Here is a 19647-nt window from a genome sequence, read left to right on the forward strand (position 1 = left end):
CCCCAGCTATCACCCCAGGATGCCCTCACAGCCTCATCCTTGCCACAGGGATGCCCATACTCCAGTTCCACGCCGGGGTACCCCAGTGCCCCCCATAACCCATCCCAGGCTGCCCAGACCCCCGTTCCCCCACCCTGATGGGCCCTGAGGGGCACACTCCCCTCCCCTGGGGACGCCTCACTCCCCATTCACCCCGTGGGTGCCCCGTGCCCCCTTCGCCCCGTTCTGCCTCTCCAGGGACGCCTCATTCCCACTTTCCAGGGTACCTGCGGTGGGGCGGAGCCTCCCCGCCCCAGCCATGCCCCACCCGTCCATGGCTGCCCAATGGGCTGCGGCGGGGCGCGGCCCGGGGCGTGGCCTTGCTGCATATGCATGTATGCAGATGAGCAGGTGCGGGCAGAGCGCGGCGGCGGGACGGCACGGCACGGCACGGGGACTCGGACGGGCACCGGGACGGGCACCGGCGGCGGGGCCATGGCCACGGCGGGGCCGCGGTCCTTCAGCGCCGCCGAGGTGCGGGCGCGCTGCGCGCAGGGCGCCTGCCTGGTCTCCTGCCACCGCCGCCTGTACGACCTGAGCGGCTTCGTGCGGCTGCACCCGGGCGGGGAGCAGCTGCTGCGCCGCCGGGCCGGCACCGACGTGAGCGCGGCGCTGGACGGGCCGCCCCACCGGCACTCGGAGAACGCCCGCCGCTGGCTGGAGCAGTACTACGTGGGGGAGATCGAGCCCGGCGACGAGCAGGTACCGGACCGGGACCGGGGCGGACACGGGCTGTAGGGGAAGGCGGGGGCATGTGCGGTCTCTGCGGGGTGCCTCAGTGAACAAGGGCTATGGGTGCCCCACGTCCCGGAACTGGCAAATGCAGAGGCTGTAGGGTGTCCCAGGTGCTATTCCAGGATGTGCAGGGTCTGTGTCCCCATCCCAGGTCCCGATCCAGGAGGTACAGGGTCTCTCTAGGGCACCCCAGGTCCCAGGGCTGGGGTGTACAGAGATTATAGGGTGCCCTAGGTCCTGGATCGAGTTTTAGTAGGGTGCTCCAGGTCTGTTCTCTCTGGGATCTGAGCAGGGCAGGGTTTATAAACCATCCCAAGTCCAGAGTGCTGGGAGTGTAAGATGTGCAGGGTCTGTAGGACACCCTGGGTCCAAACTGCAGGGTCTGAGCCATACAGGCTCTGTAGGGCACTCCAGGTCCAGGCTTCTCAGCGTCCAAGCTGTTCAGGACGTACAGAGGCTGGATAGGCATTGGGGTGTACATGGTAAGAAGTTTCTGAGGTGCATGTAGTACATAAAGTGTTTAGTGCACCCAGATCTCAGTCTGGGCTGTATGGGACATGGTGTGTCTTGGGTGTGAGCAGGACAGCACCCATAAGATCAGGCTCTGTAGGGTCTAGGATCTACAGGGCATGAGGGGTGAAGGGGACAGAGGATGTTTGAGGTTTCTGGGATCTTGCATGGGTGGTGCCTGAGGTGTGCAGGGTGCCAAGGTCCCATGTGTCTCCTGGCTCCCAGGAGTTCTCTGGGGTCTGAGGTGCAGGGGACCCTGAAGCCCATGGGGTGCCAAGTGCACAGAGCCTGGTACCTACAGGTCCACTCCATGGTCACATCCCTCCCTGGCCATGCTAGGAAGCAGGGCTGATGGGTGGATCTGGGTGCCAACGTGGCATGGAGGTGTTAGGGTCTTTGGAGGGATGCAGGAGATGGAGCTCAGTGCCAGTTTTAGCAGGACTGTATGGCATGGAGTGGGCAATGGGACAGGACACCCTTCCTGGCCCTGTCAGCACTCAACCAGGCACCAAGGTGCTGGGCACTGGGGTTTGCCAGTGGTGAGCAGCCAGTGCTGAGGAGAGGAGCCCAGCCATCTCCCTGACTGCCTGGTGTGGGGCATGGGTGTCCATGACACAGCTGTGTCCCCACCGTGCCAGTCCCGTGCCGTCCAGGCGGAAGGGAGAGCTCCCTGGGGACGTTCCGCAGCCTCCGGGCGGCACTGGGCACTGCTACCCAATACCAGCCCTCTGCAGCACGCCGTGGGCAGAACCTGAGCAGCGGGGCCAGCCCAGCCCCCTTCACCAGCCCAGCAGTTCCCCTCTGGGCGTCCCGGAGGGGTCGGTGACCGGCCGGTCCCTCTGGCTGGTTGTTTGTCCTGCCCAGGGCGCAGCCTCGGCCCCAGCGCTACAGACAGGGCTTTGTTTCAGCCTCGCTGCAGTGCCTGCGTTTTCCCCGGACGGATCCCGGCGATGGCACCTCCTCCGTTGGGACACTCGCTGAGCCGCCGCCTCCTCGCAGGCGTGACGAGCCCAGCGGGCTGGGGCGAGGGAAGGTACCGGACAAACGGGTTCCCGTGCGAGGGGAGCCGCCACCATCCCAATGCAAATACATGGCGTGATAACGCCAGGGCGCAGGAGATCTGACACTGCCTGGTGCCAGATAAACCATCCCAGCCTGTAACACACAGCGCAGGGATGAGAGCTGCCTGCTGCATGGTGAGGCCGTGTCTGGCATGCACTGATGTGTGAGCTGCTCTGCCCTACTCCCCACCCCCTAAAAATCCTCTCTGGGGAGAGGTGATGTCCTTGGTGGTGCTTGGGTTCATGCTTTGGGTGCTTTGGGGCCGGTGTAGCCCAAACAGCTCTTTGGAGGAAGTGTTACGTTACCCCAGATTTATTCCAGATCTCCACAGCTTTGCCAGTGCTTCTCCTTGCCCTTTGGATGCCCCAGGGCTGCATCATCTCCATGCTGAGGGATTCAGAATGCTCTGGTCCAGCATCCTCCCCTACTTGCCCCAGGAATTTCCAGGATTTTGGAAAGGGGAAAAAATGTGTTAATGCAGGAGAGATAAAGAAGACAAGATCTGGCCTTGATCCCACTGGCCTCTCCATGCCCTTTCCTGTGGCTCTCTCCTTCAGCTGTAGGTCCCTTTTCTGCATCACCCAAATCCTTTTGGCCAAGAACAAATTAATCCCTAAACATTTTATCTGTGCAAGCAGGACATGTAGGGGAGATCAAAGTGATTACCAATAATTACCTAAACTAGACAGTGGATTTTAACAGCCTTGCTAGAAGGGAACTGGATCATCTAATTACTCTTCCAGTTTGAGCAATGAGGGACTTTCATCACAGCCTCTTTGGGGTGTATGACATGACTCTGAGTCACAGTAAATCTTCCATCCTTCTCAGGTTTAGTGTCCTTCTCTTCCTCCTGCCTCTCTTGCTGCACGTCAGGCTCGCCCTGGCTTTGCATCCCAGCCTGAGCACGCTTGGACGTAGGCGGGACACCTGGGGCACCTCGCTGGGGGTGATGTAACAAGAAGTCACTTTTTATATTGCTGCTATGGTTAGGAGATAAATTCACCTCCTTTTAATAGCCCTGCTGCACCCAGTGTTTAATGGGCTGACACAGCCTTGTGGGGCTCTGCCAGCCAGAGAGCACAGACCACAGTGCTGCTGGGATGGTGCTGCTGGGATGGTGCCCCCACGAGCGAGCACCTGGCTTGGGCTCTCTGCACCTCCTGGGGTGTCCTCGTGCTACATGCCTGTACCTGCACTGCCAGCAGAGCTTGTCCCATGTGGACACCAGCAAACTGAGCCTCTGAGGAGCTCAGTGAAGGTGCTGGAGGCTGTGGAGCAATGCAGAGGTATGGTAGGACTCCTCTGGGGTTTGACTCACTGGGCAAATGGGTGGAAAATACCCCTGGGTCCAGGCTTTTGGCAGAGCAGCTGTCTGCAGGCAGCATCGCCCTGTCTGGGACAGGGGAAGGTTTCCAGCTTCTCTGCCTGTGTCCCAAGAACACTGAACCCTGTGCTGGACCACCCCTTCTGTCTGTAGCTCACATCAGAGCTGGATTTTGTTCATTTAATGCCCCAAGCCCTGATGCAGGATAGCTCTGGGTGGCACAGCCTGGGTGCAAGACCCAGTGCTGAGCTCTCTGTGTGACCCACGCAGGGCAGCCAGATGCTCACAGGTGGATGCTGGGTCACCCAGTCACTGGATCATGCCATGCCCTGGGTGTTTGGCCCTGTGTGTACCAGCAGCACCTCACTGGGACTGCTGCTCACTTGCAGGTGCAGTGCCTTGTAGGCGTTAACTTTCCCTTCCTTACATGAGGCCCCTTGTTCTCGTCTTCCCTGGCAGGATCTGTTTGCCTGGGGACAGCTCAGATGCATCTTTACCACCCACAAGTGACAGCAGAGCCCAGCTCAGCACAGCCCTTCAGCCTCCTCCCAACCCACCTCCTGTTTAGAGGAGAACGGGCAGAAGCCCCAGCGCTGGTTCAGGTCTCACAGGGCTTGATCTCAGCAGGGCCCCTGCGTGCTTGGGGCAGGCAGGAACACGCCACCCTTTGGGGAGCCAGTTGGGACATGCCAGCTTGGTTTGCATCCTGGTTGCAACACGGCTCCTGGTCCTTTCAGTGCCAGCTCCAGGGTGAGCAATAGGAGAGCCTTCCTCCTGCTCCCCAGCTGAGGAAGAGGAGGGGTAGGAGATGATTTGGGTGCTGACAGGGAGCTGCCATAGCACACAGGGCAATGGCATGTCACTGCTGTCACCCAGCCTAGGTGCTGGTGGTGAGGTGGGATGTGAGCCCCCCAGTCCATCTCCCTGACCTGGGAGGACCGGGAAGCCTCCAGCCATGACAGGGTGCTCAGGCATCCATGGGCAGGGGAACTGGAGGTGTGTGAACATTTCGGAAAAGGGAGGAGAGGTGCCGGGCATTGCGTCAGCCCAGCTTTCTTAAGCATCCTTCCTGCTGCTGGCTAGGCTGTGGTGCAAGTGTGAAGGTGGAGAGCACCAGCCCATTTCTCAGGGCATGGATAAGCCGTTTCACTCTCTTAAAACCAAATTTTCTTCCAAAGCACCTGCAGGGCAGAGGCAAAACCATAAATCCACCATGCTTTGCTGGATTTTAAGACATCCCATCTGCCCTAGGGTTTTGGAATGTCTGGCTGAAGGACAGAGTGTGCAGCATGGAAAATAGCAGTGGGAATCCTCACAGAGAGGTGTGGCGGTACGTGGCATCAGCTCATATTGGTGCTCTGCCTGCAGTCAAATTGATGCCAGTGGGATTCCAGCCTGGAAATACTGGCTGGAATATCCCCTGTCCTCCCCTGCCCACTGCCCCAGGCAAGGGCCTGCCTCAGAGCTGGGTAACACAGTTCCTGTACCAGCAGAATGAGGCTTGAAGCCCGGTTAGCCCGAGAAATGGGGTGGGAGCACAGCTTGCAAGGAGTGCCTGCCGTCGGTAAACAGTGCCTGAGCCCTGCCTCGGTGTCCCCAGCAAGGCACAGAGTCAAGTCCTGACATCCTGGCAAGGTGACACTGGTTTTCCTGCATCCCAGCCCCTCCTGCGGCTGCCAGGGCAGTATTCCCCTCGACAGAGCAGCAGTGCATCCCTCTCGGAGGGGTGGGGAGAGCATCCATTGAGGAGCTGGGATAAAATCCTTCCTCTCTGGAAGCGGCACAGCTGGGAGCCCCGTCGGGCACGGCTGTGCTGCGGCTGCCGGGCCACGCCGTGCCCTGCTCCGGGTTAATGGGTAACTCAGGGCGGCAGAGCGGGAGAAAAGGCAGGTCTGGCACGTCCTGCACGGGGAGCCGGCGCTGCTGCCGGGGGCACGGCTGCCGTGGGGTTTGCACGGGCACGGCTGCAGCCCCACCGAGCCCCCCAGCAGCGGCGGGGCCGGCGCCGCGGCTGGCACAGCCACAGGAAGGAGGCAGGTGCTGGCAGCTGGCAGCGTGTTTGCTTCCAAGCATCAGACAAGGCAGGTTTCTCCTGTTTCTCAGCCCGCCCTGCCAGTGGGACTGCAGCTGGGTCTTCATCCTGCCACCACTGCGCCCCTGCATCCCCTGCGCCTCAGCGTGCTCCCCTGAGCCACGACCAAAGCCCACCTCATATTCCACAGCCCGTGGCAAAGGCACCCAGCCCAGTGTCACCCTGTGAAGGACACTTTGCCTTTTTCCCTGGACAAGGTCCCTCCTTCTGTGTTTTTCCTTGTGCCTACGGGCAGGGTGGTGGCACCAGCTGTACCACACTCCCCAGGTCTGCCAGCCCAGCTTTCTGAGGGACCAAAAAGCCAAGCTGGGCTTTTGTTGATCAGTGGGGTGGGAAGAGGGAGCACTAACCCAGCAATGCCCCTGGCTTTACTGGCAGTCCAAAAAGCCAAGATGAGCTTTTGTTGGAGATCAGTGGGGTGGGAGGAGGGAGCACTAACCCAGCAATGCCCCTGGCTTTACTGGCAGTGGCAAGGTGACCTCTGCTATGGCACTGCCCATTTGCAGGGAAAGTGCTGTCCCAGGGCCTTGCCACTCTGAAGCACCCGTGCTGTCCTGGCCATGGGCAGGGTATTCCAAACACTGGGCTCAGAGGAGGTTTCCAAAGAACCCCAGGCCCACGATGCTCAGTCCGAAGGGCAGGGCAGCTCACTGGCAGCTGCTTCCCTCAGGAATCCTGCTCTGCAGGAACTGACTGACTTAAATTCACCAGAATTTTCCCCATATTTGTTTAGCAGGCAGGAGCTCACTCTGGCCTAACCCTGGGTGCTACAGCCATCACCATCCCCAGCTGAATGTGCCACTGGTGCTTCACCACCGACTTTTCCTTCTCTTTTCAGAGCCTCTCTGAGACAGTGGATGAGAAGGAGGTAATTTCTGCAGCCCAGACTCCAGAGCAGACAGATCTCCGCTACAAAACAGTGCATGTGGAGACGGTAAGATCTCTGGAGTTTCTCCAACACACTGTTTGCCAGAGTGCTCCTGGGAAAAACCAGGTCTCCTCTTCCCTGCATGAGTGCTGGATTTCTGCTGGCCTGTTGAATGGGAGGGATGGCTTGAGGGAGCCAAACTGATCCAGCCACTTCTGCCCTTTCTCCTGGTGTGGATGGCATTGCTCATGCTTTATTGCACAGGTGTGGCCATGCTGGGAGGCTCCCATTGCAGCAGCATGGGAGAGATGCCTTTCTCTGACAGCGGCTGTGCCCTTCCAGAGGGAAGTGTTGCCAAGCCGCACCTTGCTTGCTTTAATTTCTTTCTTGCTTTATTTATTTTATTACCTTATTTATTTTACTTTTTTTTTTTTCCCTTGCCTGAGCACTCGTAATGAGCAGGAAGGGATTCCCCAGCTGGGCAGGGTGATCCCTGTGTGTGCAGGGTGCTTGCTGCACTGCCAGCTGCTTTGCAAGCATGCCACAACATGGGGCTTTGTCCCCAAGGTGCCTTTGGCTGTCCCTGCCCTCCATGGCACCATCTGGTCACCACACCTTGCATGGTCCCAGCTGGTTGGTGAGCATGCATTTATCTTGGAGAAAGTTGGGGAATTTTTTAGAGCAGGAGAACATCTTTCACCCCCCAAATTAATATTTTATCGCTGAGCACCTTTAAAAGAGAATGTCCATTTCCAAGTGAACTTTTTGCTTTAACTTTTCCCCCAGTGGAGAATGGCTCTGTTCCCATCCCATACACCAGCTGGGGTTGTTTCCCCTCCTGTGTGGTCGTGTCCATCCCTGCCTGCAGCAGAGCCCCAAAAATGCCCACAGCCAGCCTGACTCCTTGCCCTGGGATGCCCTGAACTGAGCCATCCCCACCACTGGCAGCACAACCCCGGGTGCCAGATTGCTGTGCCAGTGCTGTGTGGCACAAGCAGCTCCAGGAGAGCTGCCAGGCCCAGGGCTTGGCCAGGCAAGTGTGGTTTCACTCCTGGCACAGGGGTGGAACCAAGAATCCACCTTATCTGGCCAGGCCAGCAGAAGATGTGTCCAGGGATGCTGAGCAGTGGCAGAGGTGGTGCTGCCAGTTGTGCCTCCCTATTTTCATGCCATGCCAACATGTGTACCTGCACAGGTCCCTTCTTACTCTTGCACCTGAGTTCAGCCATGCTCAGCAGCACTGCTGGAGTCTGTGTTCCCATCCTGTATCCCTGCTACCCATCCCTTCCCACTTTGCTCCTCACTGGGGTGCCCAAACAGCTGTGGCCACCCCATGTGTCCTCTGCACAAGGAGAAATGTCCTTGGCAGGGGCAGTGCCATGGGGGTGGGATCTGTGTGCCACCAGAGGTGTTCTGCTGGGCAATATCACTGCTCACTATCTAATCTTGGCAGCTTGAGAGGCAAAGAGCCTCAGTTATCAGGGCCTGATGCTGACCCAGGTCTGGGTACAGCTGCCTTCACCTTGATCTGCTGGCAGGTACCCGCTGGCACAGGGGTGAGCTAAGCCCTGGGGCTGATGTGTGTTTGGCTCCTTGTGTGCCCTGTGCTTGTGGGGAGCTCAGGGCACCTTGGAACCAGAAGCAGCTGCTCTTGGGGCATGGGAAGGGGTTGGCAGCCCAAAATCCTGCAGCAGCAGCAGCTCAGCTTTGTGCCTGGTGCTGGGATGGTTTGTGTGTTCCACAGCACTACAACCACTGTCTGCTCCCTCAGGACCTGGTAGACTGGCAGAAGCCCTTGCTGTGGCAGGTGGGCTACTTAGGGGAGAAGTACGACGAGTGGGTGCACCAGCCTGTGGATCGGCCCATCCGCCTCTTCCACTCGGATTTCCTTGAGTTCCTCTCCAAGACAGCGTGGTGAGCTCGCGGGCTCTGCACTGTGCCCTGGGGGGTGCCTGCCCCGGGACGGGGGATGGCTCACCAGCCAGCAGGACTCTTGCTCTGACATCTCCTTCTGCCCACAGGTACGTGGTGTTCATGGTATGGACGCCCGTGGTGCTCTATCTCAGCTGGGTCAGCTACACCTCCCTTGCTCAGGGCAACACCAGGCTCTTCTCCTCCTTCACCACAGGTACGAGCAGCAGCAACGCCTTTGGGCTTCCATTACTGGCCCCGCTCTGGGCCAGGGACAGGAATGCCCTGGGTGGGTGAGACCTGCATCCCTTCCCCATCCCTCCTGTACGTGCTCACCACAAGCCACATGCAAGAGCAGCAGGTCAGCCCCTCTCCCTTGTGGCCACCAGCACGTCCCCTGCACGAAGCCACCTGCGCTTGCCCACCTCCACTCCCTTCCTCGCACCACATTTGGTCCCCCCGGAGTTCAGCAGAGGCACAGAGCTGGCCTGGGCTGCAGCCTGCTCCCCGCTGCCTCCGTTCCCTCGGTCCCCAAAGCCGAGCCCTGCCGGTGCTGGGGTGAGTTCCAATCGCCGCTGCCGCCCACCCCGGCCCGCTGGCTGCCGGCAGAGCGGGCGAACAAACCCGGCTCTGAGCGCCGCGGCTCCGCACAGTGCGGGGCTTGTTTGCCCGGAGCCTGCCCTTGAATCTCCCACTGTCTGCTCCCCGCTCCCCCGGGAACAACAAGCGTGGCAGGCTGTCTTCTTTGTTGTCTTTTTTTTTTTTTCTTTTTTTTTTTTCTTTTTTGCTGGGTTCCCTATTTTTTTTGCAAGGTGCCACCCAGTGCCAGCTGTGCCCGGCTGTGGGGTGGGGAGCACCGGCTGCACCGGCACTTCCTGATCCTTGTGGCATTCAGCACCTTGCTACCAAGTTTGGTGGGGTTTTTTTCCTAAAAAAAAAATAAAATAAGTGTTTTTTGGGGCAATCAAAATTTTGCTGGGAAGGACACAGGGCTGGCAGCCAGTCCTGAAAGAAGGAGGTGGCTGAAAAATGTTCTGCGGGGGAAAGTGCCCAACAAGTCTATTCTTTTTCCCCCAGAAAAATAAACACCAACACCAACAGCACTGTTTTACTGTCACGAGTGCTGCCTGTGCAAGTAAGGTCCCTCCTGCCTTGTTCTGGTGGGAGAAGCAGCTTTGCAATGGTGACGCAGTCCCTAGAGTGCACATCCAAGCCCAGTTGGAATCTGGAATGCAGGGAGCTCCCCTCACTGTCTTCCTAAGGCAGCAAGAAGCTGCCTGTTTCTGTAAATTAGCAGGAATCAAAGGAAAATGTGGTTTAGAGTGGAGCTTGGGCAGTTAGCTCCCTAGGGAAGCTCAGGACAGGATGTGGATGAGCAGTGGGAGGGAGGGAGAGCTGAGCATCACCCTGGTGCCAGTGGGAGGATAGTGATGGATAAAAGCACCTGCATGTTGCCTGCCCTGCTGACCACTGCATGTCTTGTTGTGTAGAGTATTCCATCCCCGTCCACAAATACTACTTCCCCTTCATCTTCCTCCTGGGAATGATCCTGTGGTCCCTGCTAGAGTACCTCATCCATCGCTTTGTCTTCCACATGAAGCCACCCGCTAGTAATTACTATCTCATCACGCTGCATTTCTTGCTGCATGGGCAGCATCACAAGGTGAGTCGCAGCTCCCGCCCCCGCTGGCACCTGCTGGGCCGTGGGAATGGTGGCCTTTGCCCCACTGGAGCCTGTTACTGTGTGCCCTTTGCCCAGACAGAGCCTGTTGGTGCCTGTTCAGTGTGACTGGTGGCATCCCAAGCGACGCACTTACCCAATACCAGCAAGGGCTGTAAAATGGCCTTGGAGGAGCTGGAGTTAAATTTTCAAGCTGTGTGGTTGGGCAAGGGGTAAAACCAAAAGAGCCAAAGCTTTGCTGGAGGAAATGTGGAGCTTGGGCACCTACCAGATAAAGCCACCACCTGCCTGGGCATCTTGGCATGCATGGGGGACTGCTCTCCACCGGATACAACTTGGGGGAGGGTTTTTGGTGTTGGCTTCTCCCAGGTGGGTTTCCCTGATGCTTGGCAGGGATGTGCCGGGGGGGAACAGGGCGAGCTAGGAGCTGCCTGTCCCACCATCCCTCTCTGCTTCCAGTCTCCCTTCGACAGCTCCCGCCTGGTCTTCCCTCCCGTGCCAGCCTCGCTGGTGATCGGCTTCTTCTACGGCGTCCTGCGGCTGCTGCTGCCCGAGGTGCTGGGGCTCTCGGTGTTCGTCGGGGGGCTCTGTGGCTACGTCATCTACGACATGATGCACTACTACCTGCACTACGGCTCTCCCAGGAAGGGCACCTACCTGTACGGCCTCAAGGCTTACCACGTCAAGCACCACTTTGAACACCAAAAATCAGGTAGCGCCACGTTCCCCGCGCGTGCTGGCAGGGGCGAGGGCTGTCAGAGGTCCAGTCTGCCTGCACGTGTGCAGCTGATTGCTCCAAAGTATTTGGGATTTGGGATGAGGAAAGCCAAGCACTGCGCTGCTGGGGGAAGCAGCGTGTGAGGTGCTGTAGCCCACGGAGAATATTTCCTGGCTCCCAGGTTGAGGATGGGGAGCCAGAGCAGCGCAGGGGTGAAGGCAGCACCCGTCTCACTGGTGGGCATCAGTGCTGCCTGGAATGCCAGGGCAGAGAACAAACCCCCATGGTGCTGGGATGTGGGTGTCTATCCCTGCCCGGGGCAGCACCTCTTCCTGCTGGGAGGCGTTGACAGGTGTAGGGTGAGGCCCTAGGCTTCCTCAGATCCATCCCTAGCCCGGTGCTTGCTCAACCTGCCCTTTGCCCGGTTTCCTAGGAGAAAACGCCCCATCCAGATAAGCTATCATCCATGGGGCTTGTTGGCATGGCCCAGCCAGCTCCTGCTCCCTTTGCTCTTCCTCCTTGTCTTCACTTTGCCTTCCTCCCTTCCCAAAATGTGGACACTCCTCCCTCACCAGTTAACACAGAGCCCTTGCAACACCTCGATGATGGTGCCACGGGCTGAAGTCTGTCTTCCCTGCCCACAGGTTTTGGCATCAGCACACGCTTCTGGGATTATCCTTTCCGGACACTCATCCCTGAGGAGACCTTCAAGAAAGAGGACTGACAGCCCCAGCCCAGTGCTCAGCTGCTGGCTCTGTACCCCCTGCACTGGGGCTGGTGTCCCTCCCCAGCCCCAGCGAGGCCAGCTGGTCCCTGCCCCCTTCCTGGGGGCTGTGCCACAGCAGTGACTCCAAAGTGGAGCATCCCTGTGGAGTGCTGTGGTGCAGCTGTGGCACTGGCAAGGGGATGGGGGGGCTGAGGATGGTGAGGAAAGGGGAGGAGGAGGCTGTGGGGTTCCCTGGTGGACTCCTGCCCCTACCTCGCTGCCCTCCCGCTCCAGGCTATGGATGCACGGGCAGATTGCTGCCTGAGAGATGAAGTGCCTGATGCTGCCCTCCCTCCTCTGCCCTGGCACCTTGCCAGAGCCCCTGTCTCTCCTGGGCTGCCCTCTCCCAGGGCACTCAACACGCTGCAGTTGCCCCTGTTGCCTAACTCATGCCAAGGGATTTCCTGTCCTAGGTCCTTCTCCCAGCCCATCTCAGCATGGGGTTTTCTTGGCCTGCAGCCCTTTTGGGGCGGGTCCCACAGCTCTGGATTGTGCCTTTTTCTAACCAGTGCACCCATATCTCTCTGCCAGATTTATCAAGTTCATGGTTTTCATAGCCATTGGCACTTGAAACTGAAACTCCAATGAAAAGAATTACTATGAGATGCCTTTTTTGCTGATCCTGTGATTTTATTTTTTATTATTTTTCCCTAATGTTTACTGCAGATATTTAAAGGTTTGAAATAAATTTATATGTAAAACTGTAGACACTACAATTGTAAATAAACTGTATATTTTGAAAAATAAAACTTTCTAAAAAGGGTCTGGGAAATGTATCCCCCAGGGCTGCTCACAAGTCTGTTCTCCCACCCTTCGTGCGTCCCTTTCCAGGTGCTGATGGCCCTTGGAGCCACCATTCCTGGCTCCCCTCATCAGGCACAGTGAGGTAGGAGATTTGCAGGGCTATTCTCAGCAAACCTGTGTGACGCTGGGGCTCTGGGCAAGCAGAAGCTGCCACTCACTTCTCTGAAGTTGGGCAATAGCGTCGCATGCACCCCAGAGCTTCCCAAAATCAGCCTGGCCCTCTGACGAAGCCATCTGTAAAACTTCCTGCCCTCCCAGCAGAGGTCAAGCCCCGCTTCCAGCACTGGTGCCCACAGCCCACCTCTTTGGGGCTCGGGGATGGGGTGAGGAGCAGGGCTGTGCTCCGGAGGGTCTCACTGCACATGCAGGAAGTTCAGCAGGGCACAGAGCCCTCGCTGTGGGTGTTCCAGTGCCCTGGGCAAACCTTCCCACAGCTGCCAGCACAGCAGAACGGGTTGTGCTGCTCAAAATAGCAGAAGCATCAATACAGGCACGCTCAACTTCCCCATCCCCTTTTTCCCACTGCACTTCCTGTGGGCAATTCCTTCTTCCATCAGGCAAAACGCAGCACAGGGGCATACAGGCCTTGGGAATACCCCGAGCAGCTTTCTGGGAACTGGGAGCTGTGCTGGCGTGGGAAGCTGGGTTGCACAACGTCCCTTCCGCTGTGACACCCTTTAAACCCGCGCCCGTCCTGCCGTGCCCCTCCAGTCTGCGCGGGCAGCCGAGCCCGGCAAGCAGCAGCAGCTGACAGACCTTTCTGCTGGGGAGAACAAGAGATCCTTCCTTGGGGCCGTGCTGGAGAGAGCCTGAAGAGGACGGGACGGTGGCGGCACTGGATTCTGGGTGCGTTTCCATCTCGTTTCCAGCCAGTCTTGGCTGCATCAGAGGGGCTGCTGCTAATTTCCCTGCAACAAGGGTGGCTTTCTGTCCTTGCTACCTGCATGTGGGCTGGGGAGCAGGCACCATCCTTGTGGGGATGCTGAGCGCACAGAAAGAGCTTGATTTAAAACCAAAATCTTAAGTGGGCAGGACAGAGCCATGGGGAGAAAATGGGGAGAAGCTGGGGATGCTGGGGCTGTGAAGATGTGCAAGCCTTTATTAGATGGGTGACCACAGAGAGAGACATTGGGTAGAACTGAAAATAGATCTTTACAGCCAAAGAGATGGGCTCTGCAGGCAGGAACCCAGGGTGATGCGGGGCTGGAGCCAGGAATGCTGCCCAGGGGATGCTCCTTGGGCCACTGGTGTCCCTGCTCCTCTGGGTGGAAGCTCTCTGGGATGGCTCACACTAAATTAATGTACATAAATCAAGCCAAAACATCTCTTGCTACTGCAGAGAAAGATGTGCCACTACCGCTGCTACCGATGTCTCTGCGTGTGCCTGCTGCAATCTGCAGGAGCAGCTGCAGTGGCAGGCAAAGCAGGGAAAGCAAAGCAGCTGGAGAGGTGAGGGGCTGGGAGGATGTGTGCCATATCAGGGTGTTCCACAGGGTGGAAGAGCTGCATCTGGCTGATCTCTGAGCAGCACCTGAGCTCACCTGCACCAGACACCGCCAGCCCACACCCCCCGTGGCCAAGCCCTTTGCTGCAAGCATGGACATCGTGGAGAGAGTCCTCTCTGTGGCCCAGGCCATCCATGCCCAATTCGAGCAGGTGAAGTGCTGTAAGCACCAGTGCCAGCGCCTCGTGGAGCGCATCCAGATTCTGCTGGAGCCCGTGAGGATCCTTAGGGCTCAGCCACGACAGCACATCTCCCACCACGAAGAGGAACTGATGAAAAAGCTGCTCCAGGCACTGGAGGAAGCCCAGAAACTGGTGATGAAATACAGCCAGACCAGCTGGATCCAGAAGTTCCTGCGAGCCCGAAGTACTGGTGAGGAGTTTGTCTGGGTGAATGAAAGCCTGGAGGACATTGCCCAGGGGCTCTCGCTCCTGCTGCAGGCAGAGCAGAAGCAGGCTTTCCTGGAAGCTTTCCAGTCAAAGACGTGTCGCAGGCAGGATGCTGAGGACCTGAGGGATGACAGAGCTTTCTTGGACCAGGTGATTGCAAGTGAGTGCATTTAGCGAAGCCCCCTTCCCTGCGACTCGTGGTTGGCCCCTCTCTCCAGCTGTTACCTAGTCCTGGCTTGATGGCCACGGCTATGAAGAGCAAAAGGGACATTTAAACCATGAAAAAAACCAAACCACACGGTCATGCTTGTTCATCCAGTGGCCCAACCTCTGCTTGTTTCTGTCCCTAGGTACTGAGGAGCCCAAAGATGCTCTTGAGGAGATCTACATCGACAGGGAGTGTATGGAGAGCAAGATGGACTGGATGAAAAGCGAGCTGAACAAAGTCATTCGTGAGATGGAGCGTAAGCCAATGTCACACCACCTGCACCCTGTGCACTGCATCCCTTCCCCCCAAGCCCTGCCTAATGTGTCCCTTGTTCCCTTCTGGCACATGGCGGGAGCAGGCTTGAAGAAGGTCAACGTTGGTAAAAGAGAAGACATCACTGAGATCAAGCGAGACCACCTCACTTTCCACAGGCACCTGCAGGACACAGAGAGCTACGACCTCTACCAGGGCGAGTACCTCAAGTACCCTGTTGCCATCAAAACCTTCAAGAGGCCTCTGACCACTGACGCAGTGTGAGTTGTCCTGGGTAGGAATGAGTGTGGCCCCAGGAGGGTGGCACAGCACCACGCCATGCCTTGTTCCAGGGATCTCACCACGCTGTCCATTTCCACAGCAAGGTGAGAGACATCTTTGAGAAGGAGATTCAGACCCTGAAGAAGTTTGAGTCTCCAAACATCCTCCGCATGTACGGGATCTGCATTGAGGAGAACGGTAGGGGTGCCACATTAATGTCACCCTTTTCCTCCCCAGTGCCTTGTTGTGCTCCCCTCCCAAGAGGTGGCACAAGGCAGGATGATTTTGCCTTGCAGATGGGAGCCCCTGCTTCTCCATCGTCATGGAGTACTGTAAGCACGGGACGCTGCAGGACGTGCTGAGCAAGCAGCAGCATCTTTCCTGGGATATCCGCATCCGGATGGCCCTGGGAGCTGCCAGAGGCCTCTACAGGTGAGCACCTGTGTAAATCAGTGAGCAACTTCACCTATCATCCAAAAGCTGAGTGCAGCTTCCTGGTATCTCAGGGCATGCTGTGGTGTCTTGTTAGGCACTGATTCCCAGTGACCCACCTTGGACACTGGGTTGGAAGCTGGTGTAGGAGTAGGTGGTGGATTTGGATGCAGTAGCTCCTGCCTACCCTGGTCACTGTCCCCTGCCTCTGGCTTCAAGCTTGCAAAGGCCTGGAAGGGGGAAATCCCCTTCCCTAGATCCCCAGGGCAGATTTGGAAGTACCCTGCACCTGGCAGTTCTTACAGGTCCTGCTCATCCACAAGGATTGTTGCTTTGCCCACAGCAGCACTTCCAGCCTGCTGGAAAGGTTGGCTTGGCAGGCTTGATGCACCAAGACAGGCAGAGAGCTGCTGGCTCCTCTGGTTGCATGTCAATCATTCCCTCCATGGCAGGAGGAAGCACCGAGGGGGGATGGGTCAGTCCATCATCATCATCATCATCATCATCCTCACGTGTTGCCCTGGGTTCCATCCATCTGCAGGTTGCACCAGACAGGGGAGAAGTCCCGACTCCACGGCTGCATCTGCAGCAGCAAGTTCCTGGTGGCTGGGGATTACTGTGTGAAGGTAAGCACCACATTTGGAGATGCTTTTGGGAGTTTTAAGTAGTTTTGTGGATGTCTCCCTGCACCAACACTGAAGGGAATTGTGATGGTCCAGGATAAAATGGAGTAGTGGCATCTCCTCTATGACTTCAGGCACTTAAACCTCCCTAGTTTGGTGTTATCATCAGCAAAGTGAGTGCTCCTACAGCATCCAGCCTGGGATGAGCTGAAGCTGGGGCAAATCACCTGCCTTCACCTCTGGTTTTGCTTGCAGGAAGAGACTCGTGCTGGGCAGCACACACTGCTGCACACCAGCCTTTGCTGCCCAGGGCATCTCACTGTGTTTTCTCCATCTTGGGGCAGTTCCTAGCTGCACCACAGGTTTTCACTTCTTTTCTCTCTCTCATTCTCTCAACCAGCTGTCAGGATTTGAGCTGTGTGAAACAGAATCATCCATCAAGAGGAAAGCCAAGAAGGACTGGAAACAAGTCTCTATGTTGGCCTACATCGCTCCAGAGAACCTGAAAGACATCAACTACCCTTACAAGAGGCCCTGTGAAATATACAGGTGTGTCTGTCCCTCCCAGGAGATGCCTGTGAGCAGGCAGGTGTCTGGCAGAGTAGCTGCTGAGCTATGGAAGGAGGCCAGGTTTAATTGGACACACCAGCAGATGCTTCCAGTTGGCACAGCCCAACAGTCCTCTCCACTAGGAGGGAGGAATACATGTGCAATGAATACTGAGACTCTTGCTTGTCTCCTTCCAGCTTTGGGATCGTTCTGGCAGAGATTGCAACCTCCAAAATCCCATTTGAAGGTGAGACACAAGTATCTGGTTCCCTGCATAAAAGCCACACAGCACAGTGTGGCTCCTGTCTGGCACTGGATGCTCCCTGCTCCTTCCCTGAGCATCCCAGGCAGGTGCCAGTGGCAGTGCCTGGTGAGCCTGACAGCTTCATAACTTCTGCTGAAACTCCAATAAAATACAGCTTGCAGTAAAGCAACCTGCTTAAACCACAAACATGCAAATAATTTTTGTTTCTATCGCATGGTCATGGGCATTTAAGCATTAACACATCTTGCTCTGCTGAAGCCGAACAGTGTCATGCCAAATACATTTGGGTACAAATGGAGTTTGGGTCACTTCCCTGCTGGCTTCTCCCTGCCAAAGGCTGCAGGCAGGCTCTTGGCATGGCTTTGTGCAGGGTTTCCTCCCCAGCACCCTCCTGTGGCAGCAGAGCTCCGTGCTGACTCTCCTGTTTGCACTTGCTGTCCAGGCTGCACTCCTGAGGAGATCGTGGAGCAAATCTGCAATCACCATCACTGGGACCCTCTTGGGGAAGACTGTCCTGAAGATCTGAGGAAAATCATTGAACAGTGCCAGGCCTTTGACCCTTCCCAGCGCCCTTCTGCCGAGGGTAAGTGTCCCAGGCACCTGCTCCACAGGCCCTTTGCATCCTTCCATCAGCAGGCAGTTTGCCCCTTATTTCCCATAAGAATTTGCCTGGCTTTGTGTTTTGGGATCCTGCCTTGACCTTCCTTTTTATGCTAACAAGTCCCCCAGTTCCAGACCTCACACATTAACATTTATTTACCCATGCCTTGACAATAATCACCAGGCTGTTTGTTTATTTGGTGTCACACAAAAGTAGCTTTTTCTATCAGAAAGCAGAGGCAGGAAGCAGGGGTCTGTGAGTTAATCCCTGCTCAGGTCCTGCAGATCCCATAGGCTGGAGGAGCAGCCACAACACTCTGCAGGAACATTTCCTGCCTTGGGCTTTAAGCAGCAAATTGCAGTTTTGGGCATTGCTCTATGACAGGGAAGTTTTCCCTGTCTCTGAAGCTGGTTTGTGTCTGACCAGACGAGCAGCTGGGCTCCATCAGGAGATACAACAGCAACATCAGGAAATTATAGAGGAACATTTCTGGTGTGTTGGAAGTCACAGAGGTCATACCCTCCCCTTGGTTCATCTGTCTAAGGGGAGAAAACTTCCTTCAATTTCATCCCCTCCATCCTACAGGAGCAGATCCATACAAGAGATGTGGGAAATGTGCCCAAGAAACCACTGAGTGTCACATCTCTGAGCTTCCATTTCCCACCAGCACCTCCCTGGCACAGGGAATAGCCCTGGCTGAAGAGAAAACGCCCAAATGTCATTAGAGATGTTGACAAAGTCACTCTGAGGAAACAGGATGGTTTATTACCCTAATATGACCCTAATCCAACACCTAGCACTGTGTGCTGCTGAGCTGAAGGCAGTTTATTGCAGCTGTTCACAAGGGAGTTTCCACAATCTCGGCTACTTCAGTTTGGGCTGGGCTGTGTGCTCAGGCCTGTCCCCTGCTGATCCCTGAGGGTGACTCCACGTCCCAGCCCTCATCAGGGAGGGAAAGCCATCTCCTCCTCTGTTAAAAGAATCCAAACAAGTCCTCAGTGTTGGCTGACGCCATCCTTGTGTTTTGCAGAGATTGTGGACTCGCTGGCTGACCTGGAGAAAAGCAGAAACCATGGAAGTTAACTGTGGAAGAGGGGCCGGGTGAGCAGGGGCAGCGAGCCCAGGTGCCCTCGGCCTGTTCCCCCTGGCAGGGACTGATGGCTCGGTGCCCCTGTGCCCGTTCCTGTGTGCCACACCCTCGGGCCGTGGGAGGGAGCTGACTCAAGAGAGGCTGTCAAGAAGCCTTGGGGGAGCAGAGGGATGGAACACGGCTTCTTTCACGAGAAATGACTGAGGGCTTGAGCCTGTTCAGCCCCGAGAAGAGACGGCGCTGTCCCGTTGGAAGAGAGGCTGCAGAGGAGGGACCGGGCTCTGCCGGGGGTGCCGGCAGCAGGACACGAGCCGAGGGCAGAAAATGATACACCGGAGCTTGCACTGCAATAGGAGGAAGAACTCCTTTCCTGTGTGGGTGATCACACACTGGAACGCTGCCCAGAGACGCTGTGGAGTTCTCCTCACCGGGGATACTCCAGAAACACCTGGACGCAATCCTGTGAAAGCGCTCTAGGACAATCCTGCCTGAGCAGGGAGCTGGGATCACAGGACTCACCGTGCTCCCCTCCAACCTGACCCACCCTGCGCTTCTCCTCGGCCCCGCCGCTGCCCACGGGCTACCCTGGGGCCACCTCCGCCTTCCCCGGGCTCCCCGCTTCCCCCAAATCCTTCGCGGTTCCGCTCGGCTCACCTCGGGGTTCCCCCGGGATCCCCCCCGGCTCCCCCGGTTTGAATGAACTTGTGTTCCCGCTCTTTTCGCCACGCGGCGTCTCCGCCAATGAAAACTCGCTCCCCTGCTCTTGCCCCGCCCTCTATGCAGTCGCTGCCCAATCAGCCAGCTTTCACTGCGGCGCTTTGACCAATCAGAGCACGCAGCACCTCCCTGCCTCTCTTCCCGTCACTCCCAGTTCCGTTGAACAGACGGACAGAGCGATTGGCCAATGAGAAGGCGGAAACGGCACCGACTCGCCCAATGGCG

General features: G+C 57.1%; 2 protein-coding genes across 2 annotated transcripts; both read left to right on the plus strand.

The window, feature by feature from the left end:
• Nucleotides 1–368: 368 nt before the first annotated feature.
• On the plus strand, nucleotides 369–12454 carry FA2H (fatty acid 2-hydroxylase). Its single transcript, XM_041400979.1, has 7 exons — nucleotides 369–741; nucleotides 6601–6696; nucleotides 8402–8544; nucleotides 8652–8758; nucleotides 10032–10204; nucleotides 10682–10934; nucleotides 11585–12454. Exons 1-7 carry the CDS (start codon nucleotides 373–375, stop codon nucleotides 11662–11664), a joined length of 1221 nt encoding a protein of 406 aa, XP_041256913.1. The 5' UTR covers nucleotides 369–372; the 3' UTR covers nucleotides 11665–12454.
• A 787-nt stretch (nucleotides 12455–13241) lies between these two features.
• MLKL (mixed lineage kinase domain like pseudokinase) lies at nucleotides 13242–19636 on the plus strand. Its single transcript, XM_041400773.1, has 11 exons — nucleotides 13242–13356; nucleotides 14004–14563; nucleotides 14754–14867; nucleotides 14970–15144; nucleotides 15246–15343; nucleotides 15442–15577; nucleotides 16119–16203; nucleotides 16601–16749; nucleotides 16947–16996; nucleotides 17457–17597; nucleotides 18646–19636. The coding sequence occupies exons 2-11, from the start codon at nucleotides 14107–14109 to the stop codon at nucleotides 18696–18698; spliced, it is 1458 nt and encodes a 485-aa protein (XP_041256707.1). The 5' UTR covers nucleotides 13242–13356; nucleotides 14004–14106; the 3' UTR covers nucleotides 18699–19636.
• The last annotated feature ends 11 nt before the right edge of the window (nucleotides 19637–19647 follow it).

The sequence above is a fragment of the Onychostruthus taczanowskii genome, unplaced genomic scaffold, assembly GCF_017590055.1.
Source record: "Onychostruthus taczanowskii isolate IOZ18803 unplaced genomic scaffold, ASM1759005v1 scaffold18, whole genome shotgun sequence".
Classification (NCBI taxonomy): Eukaryota; Metazoa; Chordata; class Aves; order Passeriformes; family Passeridae; genus Onychostruthus; species Onychostruthus taczanowskii.

Bases quoted from the DNA above. Each gene is read 5' to 3' on its own strand.
- MLKL (XM_041400773.1), top strand. From the start codon at position 14,107: ATGGACATCGTGGAGAGAGTCCTCTCTGTGGCCCAGGCCATCCATGCC. The intron at 14,868-14,969 runs GTAAGCCAATGT...TGGCGGGAGCAG, and splicing joins AGTCATTCGTGAGATGGAGC to GCTTGAAGAAGGTCAACGTT. The intron at 16,750-16,946 runs GTGTGTCTGTCC...GTCTCCTTCCAG, and splicing joins AGGCCCTGTGAAATATACAG to CTTTGGGATCGTTCTGGCAG.
- FA2H (XM_041400979.1), top strand. From the start codon at position 373: ATGTATGCAGATGAGCAGGTGCGGGCAGAGCGCGGCGGCGGGACGGCA. The intron at 742-6,600 runs GTACCGGACCGG...TTCTCTTTTCAG, and splicing joins TCGAGCCCGGCGACGAGCAG to AGCCTCTCTGAGACAGTGGA. The intron at 8,759-10,031 runs GTACGAGCAGCA...CTTGTTGTGTAG, and splicing joins CTTCTCCTCCTTCACCACAG to AGTATTCCATCCCCGTCCAC.